This window comes from Chiroxiphia lanceolata, chromosome 28 (genome assembly GCF_009829145.1).
Source record: "Chiroxiphia lanceolata isolate bChiLan1 chromosome 28, bChiLan1.pri, whole genome shotgun sequence".
NCBI classification, from domain to species: Eukaryota; Metazoa; Chordata; class Aves; order Passeriformes; family Pipridae; genus Chiroxiphia; species Chiroxiphia lanceolata.
Window position 1 is genome coordinate 4,673,146 of NC_045664.1, and position 18,406 is coordinate 4,691,551.

General features: G+C 46.1%; 1 protein-coding gene across 3 annotated transcripts in view; it reads right to left on the reverse strand.

The window, feature by feature from the left end:
- Positions 1-18,406, reverse strand: part of NSD3 (nuclear receptor binding SET domain protein 3) — a 37,092-nt gene that overhangs the window by 14,154 nt on the left and 4,532 nt on the right. For all 3 annotated transcript variants that reach the window (XM_032712575.1, XM_032712574.1, XM_032712576.1), the window contains exons 2-14: positions 16,366-17,087; positions 13,995-14,063; positions 13,376-13,535; positions 12,815-12,969; positions 11,528-12,034; positions 10,618-10,744; positions 7,312-7,412; positions 4,912-4,957; positions 4,240-4,370; positions 3,585-3,713; positions 2,844-2,970; positions 2,256-2,453; positions 1,469-1,639 (exon numbers count right to left, since the gene is read on the reverse strand). In XM_032712575.1, the coding sequence (XP_032568466.1) occupies positions 1,469-1,639; positions 2,256-2,453; positions 2,844-2,970; positions 3,585-3,713; positions 4,240-4,370; positions 4,912-4,957; positions 7,312-7,412; positions 10,618-10,744; positions 11,528-12,034; positions 12,815-12,969; positions 13,376-13,535; positions 13,995-14,063; positions 16,366-17,043 (2,599 nt within the window). In that variant the 5' untranslated portion in view covers positions 17,044-17,087. The remainder of the gene's footprint in view (positions 1-1,468; positions 1,640-2,255; positions 2,454-2,843; positions 2,971-3,584; positions 3,714-4,239; positions 4,371-4,911; positions 4,958-7,311; positions 7,413-10,617; positions 10,745-11,527; positions 12,035-12,814; positions 12,970-13,375; positions 13,536-13,994; positions 14,064-16,365; positions 17,088-18,406) is intronic.

Genomic DNA, 18,406 nt, shown 5'->3' on the forward strand with positions numbered 1-18,406 from the left:
TGGTTTGAAAGTGGCAGAGAACAAAACACTGAGGATGAGACATCCCTAATCTGACATTCAAACCAGGAAGGTCCATAGAAAACTCTTATCTGACCAGCCTGACTCCAGACAACCGAGAGAAAAACATAAAACCAAAGGGCTGAAAATATTATGGAACTGCTCTACCTCCCACAGAAACTGTTTTTACTGATTCTCCTCTGGCTCTAGGAAAAAAAGCAAGTTCTTTCCACATAGTTTGGTTGGGTTTTTGGACATAACTATTGGTTAAACTAACAAAGTTGAAGGATGGGCATTCATTTTACTCAGAATTCCATCTGATGTGGAATGCCCCATAGCATCCCTGATGTGATTCACATCACACATATCCTGCCTAGGGGTGGCCCCAAAATGTTTAAGTAAGCCCACAAAAGGGGAAACACTGAAGCCTGTTGTGAACATCCTTTTACACATTCCAAACCTCACTGTTTCACTTTGAGCTTCTAGGTTTTCAAAGTATTTTATTTTAAATGCGATCCTTCATGATGGCTCCCAAATTACTTGGAAATAAGAAAAGGAAAAGAAAGGAGGTAGAAAGGAAATTATTCTGGCACCAGCTATCCTTTACCATTCAGAGATCTGTAACTACTATTCAGCCCTTGCAAAGTCAAGGCAAACTAAACCTCCACCTGAAAGAACACAAGTGAAAACAAGTGACTTCAGGATCACTTTCACCTCCTTATTAGTGACACTCAAAGCTGCTGAAGAGAACATCCAATATAAACTGCTGTGATTCTGTAGAAGGTACATATTAGCATTATTTCAACACCTAAGGATATCAGTAATTTTGAATTTTGAGACCAAAGCACCTGATGCACCAACATTTTTTTAAGCTGTTCTCTGGTGACTGAAGAGCAAGTGGGGGAAAAAAGGAAAAAAGTAAAAGGAAAAAAAAAAAAAAAAAAGAGAACTTTGGCATACAGGAAAGCCCAGCATGAAACCTGCTCATACAGTACTGCTAAAGGTTTTCTTTCAAAGTTCTCAAATGTGATGGCAGTTATAAATTAAAATGAATTTTTCTAGTTCATGAGTAAATCCTACCTTTTAGCTCTAAAATTTTAAACAGTTTTAAGTTTGTGAGTGTTGAAAGAATCCCCTTCTGCTTAATACAGAGATTAATAACCCAGCAGCCATTCTCAGTGTGCAATGGCTGGAATTGAGGAATTGGGATTCACTTTTCCCTACAGGCAAAACAAGTCAGCCCAAGTGCCTACCACTGCTTCTGACTTTCAAATGTTAGGGACAGCAAGTGGAATCTCATGAGAACTGTTGACCAAAATAAAATGAAATTAAACAAAATAAAAAATCCCAGGCAGCATTTAGCCCCAGTGAGCCCTAAGGGAGGAGTTCCTCGTGAAACACTTAAATTTTTATCACTGAACTGCACAAGTGACAACAGAACTATAAAGCAGGGAAAAACCGAGCATCTCACCTCTTGCACAAACGAAACAAAAGCCTACATTTACAGCTGATGAGGAGTGAGTCCTTTTGGAATGGTTACTACAGATGAGGATGTGGGATGACACAAACAAGCTCCCGGCGGCGATGCAGCCGTCTCCCGAGTGATAGGCCACGGGGCACCGCAAACACCTCGCCATGCGACCTGGGACAGAACACAGAGAGTCACCCGGGGCACGGAGCCACTGCAGCCCGGGAGCACCTCCAGGACCATGGAGTCCCACCCAGGACCAGGTCAGGACAGGGCAGAATTCCCCACAGGCAGAGACAAGGCTGGGTCTATTCCAGTACTGGGGTAAAAAGAAACAGTTACATCATTTGGTTTGTTTTTTTTTTTAAATAAGTTTCGCTATTAACTCTTAACTTTCACTTTAAAACTGTTAAGAAAAACTTTCATCATTCTAGAGTCCATTTGTTTTGTTTAAATATTTTGGCTCATTCCTGAAAGGATTTTTTTTCCTCGAAAAATAACTGTTCTAAGGGCCACTACAAACTGTCTCTAAAAACCAACATTCCTTGGCCTCGCACTACAAACCCTTGGCTTCCTTTAAACCCAGCAGCACCAGCTGACAAGAGTGTGGATCCAGGGACACTCCAAAGCAGTCTCGGGCTGCCAGCTGCTTCCCACCCAGAGAGATCTCAGTTAATGACCTCACTGAGGAGGAAACCCTCGTTCCTTGCTGTGTTAGTGTGGAATTGGATCGACTGTTATTATGGTGACACAGCTGAGCCTCCTCCCTGCTCGCAGCAGCTGCCCTCACCTTTGCTGGCTTTGTGCATGTCCTTGTCCATGGAGCAGGCAGTGCAGCAGTGCTGTGGGCACCGGAACCCCCGGGACTCGAACAGGGCTGTGGCAAACTTGCGGACACAGGACTCGTGGTAGAACTTCCCGCAGGTGCTGACGGAGCAGCGCTTCACATCCTTGCCAGGGAGCTTGCAGGAAAAGCACGTGTGTTCTCCTTGGAAAAGATGGAATAAGGGAGTACAACTATAATGGCCAACTCTTTGAGGTACTGTATTGTTAAAAAAATTCTGAAGCCAATGGAGTAACACTGGTGTGAGCAACACAGGCTCCTTCCCTCCCAACGGGCACACTGTGATCCACAGCAACTGGAGCTGCTGCTCACACTAAAGGCTCTTATTCCAAGTAAAACCCTAAGTGGTTTATAACTTTTTTCTTACGAGGTACTTGCTAAGCAGAAAACGAGAACCTGGCCTCAGAGGTTAAAAAAGTACTGGAATAACTCAAACTTACTCCCGAACCTTTGGAACACGTCACCCTGCTCTGACCAGTTCCTGAGCAAAGATGGAAATCCCTCCCAGTTTTCCGGGCACTGGAACACACTCACCGTTCTTACACTCGGCACAGATGAACTTCTCCTCGGGCACAGCCTTCAGGCCGAGGCACTCCAGGTGGAACACGCTGCAGCACTCGCCCTCGCAGGCCAGCAGCGACTCGCCGTAGCTCTCGCAGATCTGGAACAAGCAGAGAGCTCAGCAGGGAACGGGGTACCTGACACCCTGAAGTGCCAATGGCTGCCAGGTGTTAACAACAGGAACGGGCTGGAAATTGCTCCAGAGCTACGAGAAGTCTCTGGGCTGAGGACGATCCCAGCACTCCCCACACCTTGCCCTGGGAACAGGCACTACAGCATCCACCCACACTCCTTCATTTTCAAGAGCAGCAGGAACAAGCTGCTCTTGCTCTTATATCCTTTACTATTGACCAGGAAACTGGAGAGAAGATTCCAGGATTTTCTCGTGGAAAATCCTCGCTCTGCCCTATCCTGAATGACCACGTGAAATCTTCAAATGGAGCAGAAAATGGCATCTACTTTTTCTACAGATGCTGGTAGGTCTGGATTAGACACCACTTTCCAGCTTCTGAGCTTCCTGGCATGCAGGAGGGCTTAGGAATAATTTCGTGAACATTTCGTATGAATAATTTCCAGAGCATAAATCCTAAAATCCTGGATATTTTATCTGAGAGACATGGTTAGAAGATGCAGTTAAAACAAAGCAGTGTAACATAAAAACAGAAAAGGGGGATAGATATTTAGTATCCATCACTTCCCAGTACCACCAGTTACCTGACAAACAGTGTCTTTTTTACTTGTGCCAGTCCCTCTCCTGGATAAGCTGGAGTCCACTGACTGCACATCCGAGGCGTCGGCGTCGGCAGTGGCTGACGGGCTGTCCGAGCGCTTCCCAAAACTGCCCTACAAAGAGGGAAAGCCCACGGCACTCAAACCAGACACTTCCAAAGGACAACCACATTGGGAAAAATACTTCTGTCACTGTGGCTAAGAGGACCATTTGATACATCACTAGACACAGAAGTCCTGGAAAGGTGCTGAACTTCACTGGGGTGATACAAGTGCTGCCCTCTTGATACATCTCACCTGCACAAGCAAAACACCCCGAAGAGCTCTCTTACTTTTCCAGACCCCTCTAGGATTTATACCAGACACAGCAAATTCTCACAATTCCCAAAGAATCCCAAACCATGATCTAAACCAACGCTTTGCCAGGTAAAGGAGTAGGAAAACTTGCAAATAAAGACTGTATTTTTGTATCAACCCAAAGGAGGGGATTAGAAGGAAACAGACCTGGCTTTATGCTTTCAGACAACAAAAGACACAAAATCTGTAGAGACATATTCACATATTCAGGGTTAATTAACTGAAGAGCCTGTTATACACTGACAGCTTAATCAGGACCCTGTGAGAACAAACACATCTTTACCTGTAAATCATTGAGCCCCCTGGAATCGGAGTCAGACGTGTCCCTGTAGGCAGAGCTGGTCAGCTCCATGTCCGTGGAGGCACGACTCCTCTTCTTCAAGGGCTTACAGGAGTCTGAAATCTCGCTGGCACCTTAACACAACACACTGAAATTAGTTTTAATATATGTTCTCAACTTTTTGCTTAAAAATAACAAAGGAGTAAGAAAGATGAGAGCGTGGAATGCATTATTTGCCTTAATTTTCAGTTTGCAATTTTGTTACTAATTTAATTCTCCCTGAAAAGTTCATTAACTGAAAGCCACCTTAGGCAGAGCTTTTGACAAACTTCTGAACATGCTGACACAGTGGAGGAAGCTGCTAAATTGTCTCTAAAAGAGGATAAATCCTCAGGTGACTTCCTTTTCATCATCCATCTTCAACTTTGGCTAAGCAAAGACTTCTAAGAAATGTCCAGAAGGATTTGGGTGCTTACAGCACATGAACAGACACCATCCCTCCCCCAGCAACACACAAGTACCAGCAACAGAACCCCAAACACCCCCTCAACCAGAGAAGCTGAGCTCAGCACCCCAATGCTCAGCCCTACAGAGCATCAACAGTGCAGCTGACACAGAACAAAGCCTCTGCCCAAGGGCGATGAGCCACCAAGTTCATTTTTGCCTGCAACTCACCTTTCTGCAATCCCGTCTTCACTGCTGCCAGTGGGACCGTTTCAACCTGTTTGAATAGGAAAATCCACAGTTAAAACCGGAGGAACGTTTCTCCCTAGGAGCAAAAAGCAAACAGGTCAGTTCAAGGGGTTAGAATTCGGGGGGGTGGGAGCTGCCATCCCCTCCTCAGCCCGAGCCTCCGCGTCCCGCTGGATTCCCTCCTGCCTAGGCGGGTGCCCGGAGCCCCGGCAGCCACAGGTCACTGGCCAGGTCCTTTCGCTCTCTCCCTTTGGGCACGAGGGTGACAGGAACGCTGCATCCGTGTCCAGCAGGCAGGAGCGGGGCCTTGGGGCAGCCAAGCCTGGTGCTCTGTTCCCCCCCGGCTGTGTGAGCACACGTCCCCCTGCACGGCTGGCACCGGGGCAGCGCAGGGCCCTTCCACCAGCACTCCCTGGAGTTCCTGCAGCCCTTCCTCCCTGTCTAGAGCGCTGCACGGGCCCGGCCGGGTGCAGGGCTCTACACAGCTGGAACTCGAGGGCACAAACACTTGACACACAACTGTACAAGTTTACGATCTCGCAAAAGCACTTCCAGCCCTCGACCCTAGGGAGAAGGTTAGGAACTGTTCTGCCAACATACATGGAAGACGTGGGAATTTGGTGACTGGATAATAATTATAGAAGAAAGCTGTTGCCTAAGTCCTGTTTTTAAGGTTAAGAATTACAAGTTATTTCTTTGCAATGCGGTTACATATGCATGGAGAAACACATTTAGTAAATATTTAAGGATTATTCTATAATTTTTTTAAAAAATATTTTATTTTGTTGTACAATAGGTAAAAACATACAATAGAAGGATTTGTATAGGATACATTTTGTAATACAAATATAAAATCTAAACAATCACTTTTATTTCTCCACTAGTCACTGTAACAGTAGCATCAACATTTTGTTTTTCCCATTAATTGTACTCGTTCCAGTTATAATTTTATACCAAGTTGTTGCAGACTAATTGGGGAATCAGTTGCAAGAAAACTTGAGTTTGGGTAACAAATATTGTTGCATAATTGTAAGAAGTTAGTAAAATTATTTTCTTTTAAATATAACTTAATACATTCAAAGTTTTGCGCATTACAGTGCCCCTGGGTTTCACTTTAGTCAGATACTTCTCCTGAGAAAAGCACTTTAATTAATGTCCACAGACTGAGTTAGCCAGGTCAGAGAAGCACACGAAGCTACCTGGGATCCATGAAGTTCATCTTGTTGGTTCTTATACCTTTGTTAAATTAAGAAACATTTACAAACATAAAATAACTCCTTTGAAAGGGGGAGGCTGCAACCCCTCGTGCCAAGAAGCTCCAGGGACCACGTCAGGTGTCTCACACCCAACGTTTAAGTTGCTTTAAAGTTTCAGCAAGAAACTGTCTCGAGCTGGAGCACTCACTCCTTTGCTGCACACCAGTGCAGGAATGCTGAGGCATCGAAGGGAAAACAGCGGGGGAAAAAAAGCAGTTGGGTTCACTTTCAGTCTCTGAAGTGAAGGAAGTGCAAAACAAAGCGCAAGGGGCCAAGAATAAATTAAAGAGATAAAAACATTTTTCCCCTTCCCATATAAATCTTCATCCTGACTGTCCCTCTTTAAAAATTCTCACTGGGAGAAGCTAAACTACGAAACATTCATATAAAATTCTCAGCTTTCAGACAGAGAGCCCCTTGAAGAGGGAAATTCGACCATGTAAGGAGAAGAACCAACAACTTTGACAAACTTGTTAAAAAGTGTATTCAGGTTTTAATATTTCTGTCCATCCACTGCACTCTCCTACTCACTTCCATGCAGAATTTTTTATCATTTTCTTTTTTAAAGCAACAACATTTGTCTGTCTGATATCCAGATTAAAGGAATGCCCTGTACATGTTAGAGCTATTTCAGGAAGAAAGAGTATATCCAGATCTGTTTTGCTGATGTCTGCCAACATGAAAGTCTGACTATTCATCTATAAAATCATTCTTAAAGTCCATTTTCAGAAGTGGTCAGATTAATCACTCTAACTTCATTTGAAAAACAAAACCTCAACACAAACCAGCAGCTAAATCAAGAGCCAAAGGAAGGAACCTGGTGGAAATTCCATCCAAGAGAAATCACTGAAACAAACCCATTTTGCTCAGAACAGAAATCTCAAAGGAAACATGGCAGGTTCGTTAGGAGTCATCCATCATTGCGTTCCCACTTCCATAGCCTGACTGATACTGAGAAGATGCCAGTAGCAGAGTCACAGCAATGGCATTGACAGGGGGATTTCATGGAGGATAGTCCAAACCGAAACCCGATGGGGAAAAATGGAGAAAAATAAAAAGGCACCAATATAAGCCACAACATTTATGAATACAATATATTTTAACTCTCTACATGGAGGAAGCCAACCTGCTCCTTTTTGATCTTCTTCTTTGGCACAACTTCGGTGGATTTCTCAGACTCTGAGCGGGTTCGAATCGATCTTCTCTGTTGCTTCTTTTCTACAGAACCTGAAGAAGGTAAAAAAGGTTTCCATTACATGATTCCTTGTATTTCTGAGGTACAGCAAGTGTGCAACACCAAATCAACAGGTAAAGGAACGAAACCAAGACTCTGTCCTCTTTTGAATGTTTTATTTTTAAATTCAGTTCCAAGCTGTTGGCCAGCTGGTGCTGTGGCTGCAGACACACATTCTGATTCCAGAGACAGATCAGCTTCAGAAAACAGACACCAGTAACAGAGCGGGACAAAAAGCTGGAATCCAGCTTAGGGCAAACAGATTTCCACAACACACCTCTCAGGCACAGTCTTCACTTGGTTAATTTTGAACCAAGCAGTCCATCTTTGGTGTTTTGGGAAGGCAGCCACAACCAGCTCCTTCAATGAAAACAAACTAGAAATTTCAGAAGCAAAGCACAGCTTCAAGTTTTTCCCCAAAATGCCAGTTCTGTGCCCCCCTCTGTGGGGCAACAGCCTCTGTCACACAGGAACTACAGCCAGCCCCCCACTGCAACACCTGCAGCCACAACAGACCTCAACATTCACCTGAAGGCTTCGAGGCAAAGAAAAACTCAGTACAAACAGAAGCAGTGACCACGATATGTTATTGTCGTTAACAAACGTGAAAAATGAGTTTTTTAACACTTTACCATAGAGAACAAACTCAGATTAATGAAGATTACTGCGGTATGGAAGCAGGAGCTGCTGGGTTTTTGGCAGCTAACTTTTTGTGCTCCAGCACCTTCAGAAAGGACACATCAAGAACCACACACACGACACTCAGCACCCTGGGCAGCTGTTGGAACAAGCACACACCTGGAGCTGAGAGAAAACTGGCACCTGAGGATTTCCAGTGAGCTGTTGGGAAGCATTATTCTTGGGTTTATGTTTGGGGGGTGGGGGTTCTCCTAAAGAAGACACAGCTGTGAAATACTCTGTATTCTTCCAAGCAAAACTGGAAACTCTTGGGAGCAGGAGTCAGCTGTGCCAGAGCTGTTAGGAGCTGTAAACCTGCCTGGTCTTGTCAGGAGATAAAGTATCTAGAGAGCTAGGCAGGCTTGAACCAGACTAAAAGAAAGCCTTGCAAAAGGACTCCAGAGAAAAGAATGAAAATTGCTCTTGATGCATGGGTTGAGCATTTTTCTCATGGTTGCATGGCTCTGGAGTATGGCAGTAACTAAACTATCCAGTTGGAAAAGTTATTGTGTTACAATAATTGTATTTCTGAGGGGATAAGTTGTTTTTCTTCAAGGGAAAAAACTTTTCAAAGCATATTAACTAATTAATAATAGCAATTAGCTATTAATAATTTAGAAATTAATGACTCAGGTCAACACCCTTCCTGTTTGCCCACATGTAACTTCTGGTTCCAATGAGCCCTATCCCTTCAGGGACTCCCACAGCTGCAGTGGGTCTCCACACCAGAGCTGGGAAACATCCGGCACCTCAGTGTGTGGCCAAAATCCCCTGAAGCAGCTTCAGGTAAACTTGAGCAGGTGCAACCAAACACTTCACGTAACCAAGAAGGGATTTTCTGCCTTTGCCACCTCACTGCAGCAAAGGAATTAAGATCAAGCCCTGGACCCAAGAACTCCAGAACCAGCACATCTGATGCTGGCTGACAGCAACACTGACCAGTGCAATGGGCACTTTCTCCTCTTCCCGCTCTCCAAGGATCCAGTCATCAGTTCCACAATGCTCCTGTTTTGATCCAGAGTTTCAGGACAGATGTTGGACCAGCCCTCTGCCTTGCTGCAGATAAATCTAGTTCGGTGTCTGTGCAGGCCAGAGGCACTGGAGATGCTCAGGGCTGCTCTCCTGGCAGCAGATTTCAAGCAACAGAACCATCTTCCCAGCACTATGGAATTCTGTGCATCTAACTGAAGGTTATCAACAAGGACTCCCAGAGCCAGTCTGGGAAATACTTTACCACAAAGGGATTCTGAAGTTCCAGTGACCTCACATTTGAAAAAAAGGACTTGGCAGTCATGTTCCACGAGGGGGGACCAATAACTGGACTTTGGAAATGGCTTTGAGAGTGACTGTTGGGAGTGTGCACTGCAGGAAAGCTCAGGCACTTAACAGGGTGTTAGCAGGTGGAGTGTCACGTATCCAAAAATCCTAAGAAAATGAAAAAGGAGAGGCTCAGAATTCTCATCCTCTGTGTCTGAGGAGCCTTTGGGAAGGTGAAGCCTTTAGATGCCAAGAGAGAGAAGCAGAACAGTGATGGCCTCTCCTGCTGCAAGGCAATTCAAGTAGCCACAGCAACTATAGCTGGAAAGAACCACCGCTGTCAACAACAGCAGGGGAAACTCCAGTCACCCAGGAAATCTGGAGCACTCGGCCTGTGCAGCCCCAAACAGTCCACAAACCAGTGCCTGTCAAAGAGCCCTGCCTAAAAACTACACACAGACAGGACTGAAGGGTGTTTGCAGAGGACTCATGGACACAAACCACTGAGGTTTCTGACTCCAGATCTCATTTATTTCATGTTTGGAAAGGGAGGAATAACCAAACAGACGGATAGTTAAAGCAGAAGTGACACCTGGCAACATTATGAGATTCAAATAGCTCATTCCAGGCTTTCCTTTTCCAGGTCCAAGTTCCATTACTTGCTTCAGTGGTTCTTCTCCCTCGGAGCTGATACTTCAAAACTCAGTGCCTTACGATGGGGCCCCTGAGATGCCTTCAGAGGACAAGCACTGCCTCATTTGGCTGATGGAGTTAGTTGAAGCAGTTTTAAAAAAAATCCCTGTCCTTGAACAGGTCACGCAGGAACCCAACAACAAAGCCTAGGGAGCCCCATCCTGAATCAGCCATTCCCTACTGAACTGTGCCACTTCCCCAGTCTCTTCCTTTGATCCCAGCTCTTGTACTTTACATTTGGTGCCACGAGCCAAATGGCAATACCCTGCTAACACACATCCACTGTGTTGTCTTCTAAAACAGCTTGCCATCAGCTCTGCACAGGACATCCATCCTCGAGTGTGTTGACTCAGACTGTAAGTTGCAGACACAAAGTTCAGAGGCCAAACCACCAATCCCACCCCACAGCCGTGCCGTGTGTGCTGGGCTCACCGCCTGTGCCATTAGCCATGCCCGTTACAACTACTGTGTAAACAGAAAGACATTAATAATAATTTTTAAGTGAGGAGAAAATGCTGAATTTCAAGGCTGAGGGCTCAGGTTCAGACCAGCACTCCGCAGTTTCCCTACCTGCTGACCCAGAAGTTGTCTCAGGAGAGGATGCATTTTGCACTGCTGCTTTTTCACTCCTCTGAGCTGATGAAGAATTAAGTTTCTCTTGCCCTTTGACGCTTATTTCTGTTTTGTTACCAACTCCCTTGAAAAGAAAAAAAGGAAAAGGTTGTCTTCCCCTGTGTGTTGCTACCAAGTAATAGATCTGCCCTTGAATCTCAGAACAGAAACAATCAATGCTCTTCCAACCCAACACATACACAGGATAAATCTACTACGGAGTCACCTCCCTGCAGAACTTTCCACCCCTCTCAATCTCCCCTTACACACAAGGAAAAAAAAAATTCCAGTGACTTTTCTAAACATTACCTTCTCTATAGGGCTTAGGATGAAATAAACACTCTCCAGGTAGAGAGGCAGAAGAAGGAGGCAGAGAAATAGTCCTAAGCCTTTTCCTTACACTGACTGTGGGAAGCTGCTGTGCACCTGAAGGAAGCTCAGAGGCAGAACTCAATTTAAAAGTCTGTTACACAGAATGTAGTTATCACTTTTTAGTACATTATTAACAGTTTTGTCATCTTATCTGTTTCCCACAAAACCACTGATTTTAAGACTTCCAGAAAATTTCTGGATTATTTCAACTAGGAAGTTGGAGTGAAACAGCTTTAATAATTTCTGGGTGTTGCAAACAAAACTGTGACCATCTGTAAGGAGCTGCTCTGCCACCAGCAAAGCAGTTACTGCCAGAGCTGCACTGAAAGTGGGGTTCAGTGCACTGAAAGGTTCAGCTGTCACAGCTGTTAGATTTAATCTGTCCATTGAAAGGAAGATGGATGGTGAAAGCTTGGTGGACACAGTTCCAGCTCCCCAGTAAGGCAGGCTCAGGATAACTCAGGAACGAAAGAGGGTCACCGCACCAACCACGTACCTTGGTGGAATAAACAAACTGATCGATGAGTTTTCCATCCCCAGCAGCATTCTGAAGGGCAAAAACCTGTTCAATTTTAACAACCGGGGACATGTTACATTTTTGCAGATCCAGGTTGTGCATGGTTATTGAAGCTGGCAGGGATTTCCGAGCGGCAGCTGTTTTCCAAGCGATTTTCACGGGAGGTGCCTCCTCCTCCTCCACACTGGACTGTCTCCTCTGGCCCTGTCTCCGTGCCTCGGCGTTGGAAGGGGACGATCCTGCCACCACGTTGGCGTGTTCCGGCTGCGTGTTCAGCGCTGGCTTCGGCCGCCGGTTCTTCTTGGCCTCCGCTTTGGAGGCAGCAGTCTTTTTGGCCTTGGCCAAAGCCTCCTCTGGCTCTTGGTCTATGTAAATGAAGGTGTACTGTTCTATCCTCTCCTCCCGGGTCATCTTCAGTGCCTTCTCAGCATGGGCAATGCCAATGTCCCACTGAGCTCGCTCCCTCTGCGGCCTGGGCTTGCGGATCTTAAGGGACAAGGACAAGCAGTTGATTACACTGAAGACTTTTGCCACTACAGCACTTCAAACGCAATCCTGAGGGTCTTTACAACTGCCAGGCAGCAGATTGAAGTTTGCTCTCCATTTGCAGGGCATTTTTTGACAGATGGACACTGAATTCCCTGCTCAGAGTACAAGCAGACACTCAAGCTGGATCATAAGACCATCACAATTAAGTGTCTGCCCTGAGTTATGACCTCACTAAAGCCAGGCATGGGCAGCATTCAATCCATAATTCCATTATGAGACAGAATTTATCCTAACTTAGCCACTTTTTCAATCCTTATTTTTCCATAAACACTCTTTTCTTTCCACATCATAATTTTGATCAGCATAAATACTGACTGAAGCAGTTCATCCACACAGTAAGTAATTCCCATAGCTAACGCTTCCTTTCCAATACAACAATGGGAAAGGAACATATCTGCTAGTATTAGGGGTTGGAATAATGTCCTTAAAATGTATTTTCCAAAGAACAGGCTAATAATGAACACACAAGGCCCTGCTTCTATTTAAAATGCTAATATGGATGTAAGATTATCTCCAATGCTCCACGAGGAGCCAACAAAGCAGGTTCAGCTCTCAGCCTTTTCACATGAAAGTCATAAGAGTACGGAAACATTTCCATGATCTTTGTGAGAAACACTCCTGGCAGTGACAGGCAGCCAGTCCTTCCCAGGGTAAAGCACTGCAGAGTTCCAGAGCTGCAGATGACACAGGACTCCCCACAGCCAGTGCCCCCCATACCTTCTGCTTCTCGGAGTGGTTGCTGGCTTGCTTGGCAGCCTCGGCCAGTAACTGCTCGTACTGTTTGTGCCCCTGGTACTCCCGGACGCGCTTCTCGTGCACCCAGGCCCGCTCCGGCTGGTTGCTGAAGAACTGGACGTGGTATTCCCGGGCACCTGAAAGGGAAAACACCCGTCAGCACTTGTGTCAACACTGCTCTGCTTGTTCAGCTTGAGTTTTTCTCCCCCCCACAGCTCCACTCCTGCTGGCGGAAGTACCTGGCTGAAGTGCAGAAATCCAAGGGATCTGGATCCAGAACAGTTTAAGGTGGAAGATCAGCAAACCCTGCCCTCACTGAACACTCTCACACTGACTTGAGAAAAGCAGAAGCACCTGTGCACAAGCCCAGTGTGCAGAGGCTCCTCTGCAGAGGTGATTTACCAGATGCTAGTTCTGGGCATGTCAGGACTGACCTGCTCAGCACACACAGAACTAACCCCACAAGGGCAGTGCAAAGATACTTTTAACACAGGAACGGCTACAGACACAGGACACACTATAGCAGAGACCTCCCTCCCTTACCTCTTGTATTAATTTTGGTATGCACGTCAAGCTGGGGATCACATGACACCATGCAAGGCCACCACGGGTACGTCCCCACCTTGGACCAAACCAGATCGCCAACCTGGAACTTGATGTCATGGGGGGCTTGTGCTGGAAGGGACGGCAAGAGCTGCTGGACCTGCAAGGGAAACACCAGATTAATCCACAGGAGGGGACTCAGAGCACTCAGAGATGCACACAGCACCTACTGGGACCTGGTGTTGTTCTCTCAGGTATCCCTGGGGTTCGAAAATCCAACACAAGAGAAACATTTCTTAGACTCATGACAGAAAGGAGCTGCACACAGCTGGGATTTACACAACATAGTCACTGACAAACCAAGACACAAAAGAGCAGCCCCCACCACTACCCCAAAAACATTTCTGCTTCCTAAGTTGGTTAAGAATGTTGCTTTTGAGATAAAATGAAGCGATAAATCCAGTACAACGAGAGATGCATTAATGCAGCAATGATTAGTAAAAGTTTCAAAGAAACGGCAACTGATTTATCACACAATTTAAGGGATCAGTGGAATAAATAGTCCAAAAATAGTAACATTCTGTAAGTTCCCAAAGTGTTAATTGGTGTATGTACTAACCGGGGCTTCCTCCAGCACGGTTTCTTCTCTTGGTCTCTCTGAGGGCGTGCTAAGCCTCTCGTTTGGTCTCTAGGAAATGGGTAACAACAAAGAGAAAAAAGGAAAACAAACACAAACAAGGTAAGGGGACAGTAAAACAACACAAGGTAATAGTGAAACCAGGCAGAAAAAAAATCACTGAGAGAAAGGCAACCATGAACCCAGAAAACATGAACATGGCGATTCCTTGTGCCCAATTCAAAACACAGTAACATCACAATCAAAGAATACCTGCTTTCCCCTACACTATTTACATTACAATCACACCTGAATACAACAATGCTCTCCTGTAACAGGTGACAGAAGAACATACGCTCAGGGACAGCAAATCCAAATAACTCTCCACCTAAAATAATACACAGCTTCAAAAAAAACCCCTGGGAACTACATGTGAGGATATCCACAGTAACGGGGCGAGTCCCACATAAAACACCATTTACCCTAAAGATGACAAAAGTTACACAAAGATGCAGTCATGCAGTGGAAAGCAAACTGGTGGGAGGATGGACCTGAGATTGCCCCAGCCAACTCATACTGAAAACCACCAGCAGAAAACCCTGTTCCTGTCAGAGCACTCTGTGTCTGAGACAGGGGTGGGTACCACAAAACATTTATTGCAACACCACCTTTGGAAAGGGAAATGGAAGCCACAAGGAGAACAAAAGCAAGACCAAATGACACAAATGACTAGGAACTTGGAATCTGAGAGAAAAGGTTTAAGTTCAATCTGAGAAAGACAGCAGGCTGGAAAAGACAGAAGATTCTGTTCTTGTGGTGAGCAGGTAACAGTAGCCAAACAGAGGGACAGGCACAGCTGAAGCTTCAGGAAAGAATGGGATTTCCTGGTAACAGGGGGGACAAACTGGTAAAGCCAAACTGACAATCTGATGTGGGGTGACAGAGTCTGGAGGAGAGGCCAGAAAGCAAGTACAGCCCAAGCATGAGGGAGATGCCACTTGGGAAGTGCCTCCTGGCAGCAGCTGCCAGCGGGACACAGCAGCTCTTCCAGTCACCTCACAGGGGCTCCAACAGCATCTCCAAGAGCAAAAAAATCCTGTCCCAGTGCAGCCATGGATGGCTGAGATTTTAAGTGGACAGTCCATTCCAAGTTTGAATGATAATGTCTATTAAGACCTTACTGAGCCTCGTTAGTCAGCTCTGATACCCAAACGTGGTAGATGCTCAAAATCTTGACACATCACCAACCTGGTGTCTGGGAGAGTCCAATTCCCAGGAGCAAGGTGGAGCAGTTATAAACTTGTAAATACTCCTGGTGAGGGTGTGGATGTGAAACCAGCCCATCTTCCATTGAGGACATTACCACCACTATCACTCCATCAAGCATAGGACCCGCTCTACCAGATCAGAGCCCCGATCCCTGCAGGACAGGATCTCCTCCCAAACCTCTCAAAAGCAACAAGCACCGAAGGCTTTTTACAAGAAACTCAGCTAAGTTCTGTAAGAGCACAGCCCAGCCTGTGCTGGGCAATTTCTGTCCTGGCTGGATACAACAACTTCCCCATTCTGGGTACTCGCCAGCCTCTCTGCCACCCATTCCTTCAAACTGGGAGAGGCAGAAACCAGCACCACAGAGTGGGCAGGAACAAGCAAGAGAAAAGGAAACAGAAGTACAGAAGTAGCTTATGAAACGGAAAGAAAAAGAAGGAGAGATCAGGGAGGTAACTCGTGTCTTTGCTTCCTGGAATCTCAGTTAACACCACCTGATGTACATCTCCTGGATGTGGACAACATGGTATAAAACCTGACAGAAACAGGAACAGACAGCAATACTGAATCTTCCCAAGGTTTGCTGAGTCAGCTGGTACTTCTCATTCCCCTGCTGTTTTAGAATACTCATTTTTACTGGGTCTGCCTATGCTACACAGCTCTTGGTTTTGTACATCACAATATTTAGAATATCTTTCAAAGATTAATTAAATGTCACAGTGCTGAATACCCCTCAGTAACCTGACTTTCCACTGAATAATCCAGCACTATTTTGAGAGGCAATTTTAGGAACACGTGTGCTTTTGCCCCAAAGCTCCATCTTCAACACTGGTCAGAGCATAGCAAGCTCTAAACATGCTAAACCATTAAATAATATATAGAAAATAACATATAGCCTTTTCTAACATTTATTTTTCATATGCAGTCTTTTAACCACCACTGTGCTGTCCTACAAACACAGCTCCCGGCAGCCTCATCCCGAGGATCTGACGAGTAAGGAAAGCCTCGGGACTCAGCGTGTGCCCAGCCAGAACCAGGACAAACCCTGCCGGGCTCCAGCAGCACCACCAGGAGTACAGATGGCTGAAATTAGCATTCCACTTACATTTTGCTCCTCTGGTTCTAATTTTGGAATTTTGTGCGACTTGCGCTCTTCCGACCGGGAAGAGTCGTGCTTGCTACTTTTTTTCCTTTTCTCTTTCCTCCCCTCGTGCTTCGCCTTAGCGTACTCCCTCGCCTGCACTTCGTTCAACAGGTCCCCACACAGCGAGGACTCAAACAATTCCCTGCCGTTCTGGATAGTTTTGGTTATTTTGAGTTTGATCTCTGGTGAGCCAGTCTTCTTTGGAATCCCCACTTGTGGAGCCGAGGGGGGGGGTGGAGGCGGCGGCTGGGGAGGGGAAGGTTTCTCCAGAACCTCGTGCGGCCTCGCGTTCGAGTTCTCCATTTGGTAATACTCCGGGGGACTGAAGTTCCTGACTGTCCCAAAGCCGTTGGCCGAGCCATTGGGATACTGAGAGTACGTCTGGTATTTGGCTTGGGGCTCGTACATGCCGATGGCCGGGGGGTACCCGTTGGTGATGGGGGGCAGCTCCTCCGCCGTGGGGTACTGGAAGCTTTGCTGCAGCGCCGGCTCGTACGGCGTCCGGCCCCCATCCTCAGCAATGTCACTGCTGCCATCAAAGGCCTCCTCTTGGCGGATGTTGGCGGAGTCAATGAGTTGAGGTGGTTGCTGAATTGTGTTTCCCATGATCCCTTGCATGAAAGAGAAAGAGAAATCCATTGTTCTGCTCCAGCATCCTTAGCTTTCCCTTTTTCTCATAGGGCCTAGAGGCAGGGGAAGGGAAATAAGAAGTCAGTGTAAATTAAAAAACAATAATTAAGCAAATTAAACTGTTGAAGAAAAGAGGGATCTTGAGACCAGTGTCCCGCTCTCCATTCAGCAACCACCATGGATTTAGAAGACTGGTCTTACTGAGCTTTTAAAAGGGTTATTGACACATCTTTCATGTGACCACTTTCTTCTTTTCCAAGACATTTAATGAAATATCAGAAGCAGCTATGAGTGCTCAAAAACTGAGCCCAAGTGTTACAAAGTCAGAATGGTGCCAAAATCCCACCGCTCTCTACAGCCCTCCCAGTTCTGCACTAGGAAGGGTTATTTCAACATGAAGCAGCTGGACAGCACTTTCACCCTCCAGCACACAGGAGACACAGAGCTCTCCTGACACCACAGTCACTGCAAACTGCACAACTCAGAAACACCACCTCAAACAACACAGGAACCTCTTTTCCTCCTCCCTCTCCAATTCCTTGCTAAAATTCGAGGCATAAGCAGCCCTTAGGCCAGGAAGACCTGAGCCATGGGCTGCTCTGACAATGGCACAACGTAAGCAAGTGGGTCACTCCACCTCAGCTGCTGGAAAACCCCTTCGTGTCCTGCAGCAGCCTCAGATGAAGCTGCCCAACCTCTTCCCTCCTCAGAAAACCAGAGCAGAGTTTGCACTCACTGGCTCTCAGCAGCTACATGAGGAGGGTTATTCTCGTCTCCCTCCCACCTTATTTTAATACAAAGCACTATGTGGTTCTGAGCCTCAGCATCAACAGATCCCCAAACCCTGAGGTTACTCACGGAATGAGATTCCAGCTGAGCACTGGCATACACACCTTCAGAGTTCCAGTGCATACTGAAACACCAAAATCCGACTAAATCAAAGTCAGACTTCCAAAACTCAACTGCTGGCTCGGAGAAGGCGTTGGCATTCATCTAAAGCAGCTCAGTGTTCAACAAGAAGCAACACACAGTGACCTGACCTGCAGGTAAGAAACACCTGTTTGCTTCCCACAAGGTCAGTTCAGCCCTTCCAAAGCAAACACAGCCCCATGGTATTTGTTCTGCCTGTGTGGGCACACAGGAGGGTTACTGTGCCCTGTAGGTCTGGGTTTGAAACAGCATTAATGCGTCCCACAGACACTTCTTCTAACAGGGATCTCCACAAATCCCTGCCCACGTGGAATTCTCACCCTCCCAAAGCTACTCATCTCAACACCTTAGCTAAGAGCTTTCCATACACAGGGAGCTTCCCTCCTCAGAGACTGAAAAAAGCAACTGAAATTATAACAGGAACAAGAACCTGATCAGATTT